Source organism: Mercurialis annua, linkage group LG2 (assembly GCF_937616625.2).
Source record: "Mercurialis annua linkage group LG2, ddMerAnnu1.2, whole genome shotgun sequence".
Taxonomy (NCBI): Eukaryota; Viridiplantae; Streptophyta; class Magnoliopsida; order Malpighiales; family Euphorbiaceae; genus Mercurialis; species Mercurialis annua.
Window position 1 is genome coordinate 41,240,456 of NC_065571.1, and position 9,704 is coordinate 41,250,159.

At 28.0% G+C, this 9,704-nt stretch overlaps 1 protein-coding gene across 2 annotated transcripts; it reads right to left on the minus strand.

Annotated features, from left to right (window-relative positions):
- Nucleotides 1-417: 417 nt before the first annotated feature.
- Nucleotides 418-6,700, minus strand: LOC126668010 (oleate hydroxylase FAH12-like). 2 transcript variants are annotated; one of them, XM_050361203.2, is made up of 2 exons: nt 6,591-6,700; nt 418-1,791 (listed from the first exon to the last, which is right to left on the minus strand). In XM_050361203.2, the coding sequence occupies exon 2, from the start codon at nt 1,765-1,767 to the stop codon at nt 610-612; it is 1,158 nt and encodes a 385-aa protein (XP_050217160.1). In that variant the 5' UTR covers nt 1,768-1,791; nt 6,591-6,700; the 3' UTR covers nt 418-609. The 2 variants fall into 2 exon arrangements, with proteins under 2 accessions (XP_050217160.1, XP_050217159.1); XM_050361202.2 differs by having other exon boundaries at nt 418-1,798; nt 6,591-6,689.
- Between the last annotated feature and the right edge of the window lie 3,004 nt (nt 6,701-9,704).

The window sequence follows — 9,704 nt, forward strand, 5'->3', positions numbered from 1 at the left end:
ATACACAAATAATCAATCAATAGGAGAAAGTTATCCAATACAACCGTTACGTCTTGTCATTCATGTAACAAATCAATTGTGCATAGGCATGTGGAATTTCTAAGACTTAAAAAAATAATATATAATTCAAATTTTTTTTATTGGTTTGTTGTAAACATGAATCAATACATGGTATAAATACTCATTAAAAAGCAGCACCGATATTTTTTTTGTCATTAAAAATCATTCTTATTGAAATAAAATTATAGTGAAATCACCAACATGAATCAAATCAAAATACCATAATCAAAATGAAATGCATGGATAACCATAATCAATTATCCAATTATCCAAGAAATAGCATGTGATTTAAAATAACATATAATTTTTCTTTCATATTCCACATAACATCCAGCATGAAAGAAAATGATTTAATCCAGTTGTTTTAAGTTGTTTTTATGCATTAGAGGCTAGGGATTTCAAACAAAAACAACCAGCTTAGATAGTTCAACTAAAATTTAAAATACTCTCACACATAGGAACAGTTCCATTAACAGACTCAACCAAACAACACTACATAAGACACTTGTTCTTCCAATACTTCACTTGAACAGACCACATTGCATACTCTTAATACTTGTTATGGTACCAGACCACACCTTGGTTTGGAGATCCCTCATCGGGTTCGACGAACAAACACTCCTTTGCCTCCCTCCACAACGCCTTATAAACCGGAGTACCATCAAACCGATAGTACTCGCCGAGGATAGGCTTGATTGCTTTTGTTGCCTCCATTGCGTGATAATGTGGCATTGTGGAAAATAGATGATGGGCTACATGAGTATCTGTGATATTATGGAATACTTTGTTCAGCACCCCGTAGTCTCTATCGACTGTCGACAATGCTCCCCGTAGCCAATCCCATTCCGACGAGGTATAATGCGGTAATGCTGGGTGAGTGTGCTGCAAATATGTGATCATAACAAGAAAAGAATTAACGATAAGAAGAGGTATACCGTAGACGCATATAACCCAAGCTAACCCTTTCGCCATGGTAGCTTGATAGAGCACAAATGTAGTAGTGAAAATCCCAATATCAGAAATGTAAATTTGAATCCTTTCCCTATCAGAAAAAATCGGACCATAAGGATCATAATGACAAGCGAACCGATCATAATGTCTTCCCGAGACATTAAAGGTTAAGTACAAAGGCCACCCTATAGCAAGTGTTGCCGCGAGACTTAAAACTCGACCTGGCGGGTTATTTAAATACTTGGAATACCATGCGATTTTGGACTTTGGTTTCGGGACAAAAACTTCGTCTCGGTCAAGAGACGCGGTGTTAGAGTGATGGCGACGATGGCTAAATTTCCATGAGAAGTAGGGAACTAAGAGGGCTGAATGGAGAATTAGGCCAACAATGTCATCTACTAATTCGTAGTCACTAAAAGCATGGTGACCACATTCATGAGCAATGACCCAAACACCGGTGAGAATGCAGCCTTGGAAAATCCAATATACGGGCCAAGCGACAAAGGGAAGCGGAGAAGGAAGGCGATGGAAATAATTAGTGGCAATGTAGTAGAAAAGGAAAGATAAAGCAAGGTCATAAACTACATAGGAAAATGATTGAATAAGTGAACGTTTAAAGCAATGAGTTGGGATAGCTTTCTTGAGTTGGCCAAGTGTGAAGGGCGGTTTCGTATGCGGAACTCGCTTGGTGTGGCTGCTTCCCCTAACATCACCATTCTCGCTTGGCGTAGTTGACATTCGTCCACCGCCTCCCATTCTTCCGATCGATTAAGTACTTCTCTGCAAACTAAAAGATATTTTTATTAGATTTTTTTACACTTTCTGCATACATATTAATACTCACTTAATAACCTCTTATCAGCTCATAAATCACTTGAGTGATCTGTCTTTGATTAATTAAGTAATTTCACACATTCATTAAAAAAAAATAACACTTGAAATCAAATATAGCAAAAATCAATATGGCTCATTGAGGCAATAAAAGTATAGGACCTAAGAGAATGGAAATTAAATGTACAAAAACTGTTGGAACACTTCAGAATATTGTTAGTGCAGTGATAAGATAAAATTCTTCGTACCTCTAAGAAAAACTAAAAACTGAATTAGATACACTATTAGAGTATTTGTTTTTTGATAATTTAGTTAATTATTATCATTATTCTTCTAACATTTTAACTCTATGTTAACTGATTTCCCTCTCTTTAATATACTGATTGATCAACTAAGTTAATAGAATAAATGAATCATTTAATTTGGTTAGATTTTTGGGTTTTAATTGGTTTTTATGGTCGAATTTAGTTTTGAATCATATTTTTTTCTTTCAAATTTTATAATATTAAACCAAAATAAAAAATATAATTTTTAAATTTATACGCTAAATTGAAGCAAGGTATATTAATTTTAATTAACTATTTAAAAGAGTATTTAGATTTCTTTTAAAAAAGTATTTTTAAAACTTATTTAAAAGACATCTATAAATATTTTATAATTTAGTAAATTATAATAAATTATTAAAATTGATAAGACTTTAATCAACCAATTTAGTTTTACTTTTACAAATAAGGTCCTTCACCAAATCGATCTCCCTTCGACCATAAACATAAAAAAGGTTACATTTTATTAAGATTTAAAAAAATTGAAAAAACTTTATTAGCATATTATTTTTTGAAAATTAAAAAATTACTACTTATTTTCACTTGCAAAGTCTCTTAAACTAAGATTTGTTTTCCTAATTATAAAAAAATCTTGACATTCTATATACCCATTCACAAATTTTACTTTTCATTTTTTACTATTAAATGAATTAGTATTATTTCCATCCAATAGTAATAAAATAACCTAAAAACAATTAAATAACTCTAGAAAACCATTTTAATAATGTTTAAAAAATATAAAAATAAATAAACAAAAATATGAATAATTACAGAGTCAATTATACAAGTATATTTTAAAATAATGTGTAAAAACAATGATAAAAGTCATTTTTGAAAAGGAGAGGGAGTGGAAAAGAGACAAAAAAATTTGAATGAAAAGCAGCAAGAGATGCAATTATGGCATAACTGCCTTTATACGACAGGTAAATGGCATGCATAGCTTCAGCTTGGTTGGTCGCATGCACTCTACTGTTTGCATGTATGTACACGTGTTTTAGCTTAAACAAAACTACTTCTCAACCTACAAACGTAAATTCTACTCCCCATTTAAATGTAATTACAATCGCTTCAGGAACCAGGGACTTTGTAGGGATGCAATGGAGTCGACCTGACTCCCGAGCTATTCGGAATTGACTCGAAAACTATTCGAAATCAACTCGACTTATATTCAGCTATTCGAAAACTATTCGAAATCAACTATTCGAAATCAACTCAACTATTTGAGATCAACTCGAAAGCTATTCAGCTTTTAGAGTCGAGTCGAGTCGAGCTCGAGCTTGGCAGGGTTTCGACTCGACTCGATTCGGTTATACTTCTAGAATTTCTAACCATCAACTCTAATTAATTAATTACTGTTCATCCAACCGTAATTAATAAATAAAATAATATTTATTTTATAAAAAAGAAATTAAAACTAATTGTAGAATATACCCAAACATGGTTTATTGTCTATTTTTGTATATTTTATATCTATCCACAAAGACAAATAATTAAACTATTTTATAAAATTTTTTATATTTAGTTTGAATCAATTTTAGCAATCAGTGTATTGAAAAGAAATAACAAGTATATAATAAAGTTATTCATAAAAAAAAATATAATAAACTTTAGACTGTCAAAGTATTTTTGTATCGGAGAGCCTTGAAAACCGGATGGGCTTACTAAAAAAAAGGAGGAAATTACACCATTTACCAAAAAAAATAAAAATAATTACAAAACTACATGTTGACTTTTTTCATTTACAAAAATATTAATAATATTTACAAAAGTATAAAAAAATAAAAAAAATATCAAACATACGGTGTATACTGTGGATATAATGTCAGTATACTAATAAACTAACATTATATCAATATAATACCAAAATTATACCAACATTATAAATACTGAGATTTTATTAATATTAAATAAAATTTACCAAAATTACATCAAATTGTATATTAAAAATCAAACTAATAATATACCAAAATTATACCAACAGTATACCAAGAGTGAACACATCAAAATATACTGAAATTTTATTATTACATCAACATTACGCCACATCGCATACTAAATATTAACCGAACAATATACTAAAATTATACCAACAATATACAAATTCTCTAGTTCATTACCAACTATAGTGAAAATACATATAAAAAAAATTATACATGTTATCAACTAGAAAATATATATAAAAATTGTATAATCAATATACCAAAAATATACTGAAATTATACCAGTAATAAACCAAATATTATTTTTAAATTATATGATTTATAGTTTTAATATTCTAAAATTATACCATAATTATACCGACATTATACAAATCATACTTTTGTAATTAATTTTCATTTTTTGGTACTTTTGTAATTAATTTTAAATCAGTCGTATTTTTGTAAATAAAAAAAGTTTACAGGTACTTTTGTAAATATTTTTAAAATTTTAGGTACTTTTGTCATCGTCCCAAAAAAAAGTTCTTGAACATTTGCAAATTCTTTCCTGATATAAGAATTTGGATTATAAATTTTAATAGTCACTATATTGGTTGTATTTCATTATAATTAACGTATTTTATGTTTGTTTTATTGAATGACTAAATTTCAGTTTCAATTATAACGGAAGGTATTTAAATTATTTTGTCTTGGTCACTTTAAAATATTCCGTCTTTTTTCTTTATTTATTTATAGCTTCATCTTTAAAAAAAAATCAATTTTAATAAATTATTAATTTTCATTTTCAGTTAGCCATTTGTTTAAATTAGAGTGAAAAAAATATTTAAATAAATCTTTTATATTACTTTATTTTTAAAATTAGTTATGATAATCTCATTCAAATTTGAACAAAGGGTTACAGTCAAAAGTGAAATTAAAAAATGGCACGAAATTAAAAATTTTGAAAGGTGAATTTTAATTTAAACAAAAAAAAATCGAAAAAAGAAAACATTTTTGAATAGTTAAACCAATTATTTTAAAAAAAAATTAATAAAACTTTTAATCATTTAAATGAAAATACAAAAAAATAGTACAATAATACTTCCCCTAATATCTACCTTTAATTATTTAAATGTGATATACTGATTAAATAATAACAATTAGTAAATTAAATTCATCAAAAGAAAATTAGTAAATTTTATAAAGTTTTATATAGGATTAATTGCAATTTCATACACGAACTTTACCCTAATTTGCAATTACAACATAAACTTTAAAACTTGGCAATGTTAGTAACCAACTTTACACTTTTGGCAAATCGATACACCAAACACGAAAAACACTAACGTGGAGATTGTAATATACCGCCATGTGTCGTCGCGTGATTGGTCGGTGTATCAATTTGCCAAAAAATAAAAGTTGATTACTGATATTGCCAACTTTCAAAGTTTATGTTGTAATTGCAAATTAAGGTAAAGTTCGTGTATGCATTTGCAATTAATCCTTTTATATTTTATCAATCTTCTGGATTACTACTCTTTCAGTCCAATTTCAAAACTCTCATTTTTTTAGATGTTCCATTTTAACAATCTATTTTTATTTGACTTTTAAAAATATTAATTTTAACGTGTTTATCTATTTAACATAAATTTTTAATTTTGAAACCAGATTTTCAAATTTTTTGAAATTCGAAAAACAGAATAACTTTGAAAAATTACTCTATACCTTATTTTTTAAATTTTTTACAAAAATGCTCCTTTTACCTTTAATCAATTAATAAGTTAGCAATAATATACTCTATACCTCATTTTTTGAAATTTAATTGCACTGTAATTTTAATATATGTGCACTCGTAAAAAAGGATTAACATTATGGACCTGATTTTTTTTTTTATTTTGGACAAAATTAGACATATATTCCAATTAAGATAGACATTTAATGATTAAAAAAAATTTACCTCGTAAAATTCATCAATTTAATCACCAGTAATACTAGTTGTCAATCTGTCATGGCTATCGTAATTTAATTGTTTGTCCTTTAGTAAATATATATTTATGCCTCAGTCTCTCTATATTTTAAACTAATTTTTGTTTAAAATAAATTTATAGAGATTAAAATTAAAACTTCTATACATAACTGTAATCTTCTTTCCAGAAAATCCATTAAAAAAGATTATTACCATTTGGAATATTGCATCAAAATTTAATAAACATTTTTCTAAATTAGGAGTTTCCTTTTAAAATCAGGTATAGGAATTGATTCACTTTATTTTTATCATTAGAAACATTAATCTGAATATTAAAACAATTATAATATATATATATATGAAACAGAAGATTCATGCATGCATGTAATAAAAAACCAACATTACATAAATGGAAGCAGCAAGGAACATAAAAAGAAATTAAAAGGATCATATGATCTGCATTATAAGTTAAATTTAAAAACAAAAAAAATAACAAAAAAGTGTGCATAAATAATCTAATTAATTAAGAAGAATGAGAAATACCTGAAGAGATTATAAATATTTGAAAGAGAAGTGGTTATAGTGAGAGAAGAGGAGAGGAGTGTCTATAAATGGAGTTTTGTTAAAGGAAAGAGAGTTTTTATAAGCAAAAACAAAAGGGAGAGAGGGATTCTCATCTTACACGCATCAAACTCACTCTTTCCATTGCTTATAACGTGTCCATTCACATATTTATATTTTTTTGACACATTCATTCATATCAACATCTACTTTTTCTTTTGGTCGTAACGGTGACGTGTCCTGAACAAGTTATAACTATAAAACGATATTTTTAAATTTTATATATTTAAATTAATTTCTATAAAGCCGGAAAGACAAAATTCTGACCTTAAATTTTAAACGGATGCATATATAAATACGGTTCGAATCTGCGACCTCAGATAAATTAGTAGAGCGTCTTGCCAATGTATTAAATTAAACAATAGATTGTTAACAATGTATATATATAAAATATAGGTCAAATTAATTTTATTTTATATTTAAATATTTCAATCAATTAAATAAGAATTATCACTATAAAATCTCGAACATCATATTAAATAATCAATTCATTTAAAAATTAAAATACTAGGTGATATTTTGAACAATTATCTTAATTATTATTATCTTTAACAAATTGAATAATTAAATACAAGAAAAATAGCTAAACGTGCTTGTAGTATTATAATTTTATATATATATATATATATATATATATATATATATATATATATATATATATATATATATATATATATATATATATATATATATTAAGAATACCTTCTTATTTGAAATATAATAATTGGTTAAAACTTATCAAATTTTTAAATTTATAGCTTTTTAATATTCTATTAAGACTTAAGTAATCCTAACTTTTGCATTCCATATTCAAGAGAACTTGATTTTTAATTAAAATTATTTGTTAAATATTGGTGCGCTTCATGACTTATATGTCAAAATTTCTTATTTTTATTATTGATAGAAGAAAAAAGGTGCTGCAAAAATGATCCTAATGACTGATCTAAAACTCGGATTATTTTTAGAGGAAAATGAAGCTGCTGCTATAGATTTGTTGTCGCATAAAATTCAGCAGAACATTTTCGAAGTCTGTTTGAATCAAATTTTTGCCAGGTTTTTAAATATTGTTATGTTGAGTTCTTTTAATATCATCTCGTGGAATTGTTGAGGGGGCCTTTCTTATTCCAGAAAACTAAGATTTGTTCGTTCTTTAGTCCAAAAGAATCATATTTTTGTTCTTGGTTTGATCAAAACTAAAAAGAAAATTTTGATAGAGGTTATGCCCTAATGTAGATTTTGACTTTGGATTTTTTTTTCTCAAAGGGCTTATGGGGGCTTAATTTTAATATGGAACAAACTTTTGATATCTCCTTATAGACTGATTACTAAATCAAGGTTTATTAATATGGATTTTTCATGGTCCTGTTCTTATATCAGACATATTTTGGTTTATGCGAGTAATTGCCCGAGAGATCATTCCATTTTTTGGCAAGATATTCTTAGGGAATTGGCAATAGATAAGCTTTGATTTTTCTAGGAGATTTCAATAAAATCTTGGATCCTACTGAGAGTCTTAACTTCTTTCGATGAAGGACTAAACTAAGTTTATTAATTCATCGTCTTTGCTAGAAGTGCCTTTACAAGGTTGTTTTTTGACTTGGTATAATAGATTGTCGAGGCTTAAAATAGACAGATGCTTTGTCTCTCCAAATTCTCTTTTCTTTTGGCCTAAGCATTCTCTTAAGGCGTTACCTAGATCATACTCGGATCATATTCCGCTTTTATTTTGCTCTAAAGTTATTGCGGATTGGGGTCTAAAACCTTTTAAGTCTATCAATGCATGGTGGAATTATTAAGACTTTTTCTTTCTTATTGAAAATTCTTGGGCTATAATCTCTGAAAATGCTTCTTGGAATTTAGTTGCAAAGCTAAAGGAGCTCAAATCTGTCATTAAAATTTAGAATACATCGCATTCGAAGATGCTTTCTGTTCAGTAGACTATTTCAGAGTTGGAATCTTTAGCCGATTCTCGTACTCTTGAGGAAGTGAAAATTGAGCAGCTCTCTTCTCTTCAGGCTGATTTTGATACAGTTTCTAAACAAATAAATTCTTTATGGCTTCAAAATTTAAGATTGAATTAAAATCAATTTGGCGAAAAGAACGCCAAATATTTTCAGTCGATTGCCTCTATTCGATCTCGAGCTAATGCCATTACTGAGATATCAGTGGATAACATGTTTTACTTAGATCCAGTTGACATTAAATCTCAGATTCACTCTTATTATAAGAATCTTTTAAGGAGAAGATGCAGTTCCCGCCATTCTCTCTTTTCAAATTTGTCCATCAAAAGCCTTTTGGATGTTTAGGCTGATTCACTCACAGTTCCTTTTTCGGAGACTGAAATCTTCAATGCTTTGTCTAAATTTTATGATAACAAGTCTCCTGACTCAATTGGTTTTAATTTTTTCTTCTACAAAAACCATGGAAGATATTAAAAGGTGACATTATGGATTTGTTTGCTGAATTTTATAACTTTCTGGTCGGTCTAATTACTGCTTTTTTGGTTCTTTTGCCAAAATTTATATGGGCTTCTGATATTGCCAACTTTAGACCGATTAGTTTAGTTAATGGTATTCGAAATGGGTCTCTAAGGTACTTGCATAGAGACTTTCTTCTATTATTCCTTCGATTGTTTCAGATTGTCAGTTTGGGTTTATTAAAAGGAGAAATATACACGAATTCCATATGATCGCCTTAGAAATTATTCACCTGGTTCACTCTCGCAGGGAGAAGGTTCTTATGATTAAATTGGATTTTAAGAAAGCGTTTGATTCAGTTTCGTGGAATTTTATTATTTCTATGCTTAAAAGAATGAATTTCAACTGTTCTTGGATTCATTGGATTTCTTCTCTTTTTAAATCTTCGCAGATAGCTGTGTTGATTAATGGATAACCCTCTGAGAACGTTTTTATGGAAAAAGGCGTTTGCCAAGGAGATCATATTTCGCCTCTACTGTTTTTATTAGCTATAGAAGGCTTGCATGCTATCTTTCATGAGGCTATCTTTAAAGATTTGTTGGATGGGATTCATATTGAT

What these genes read in the sequence shown, in the direction of transcription:
- LOC126668010 (XM_050361203.2), bottom strand. Translation starts at nt 1,767, where the DNA reads ATGGGAGGCGGTGGACGAATGTCAACTACGCCAAGCGAGAATGGTGAT.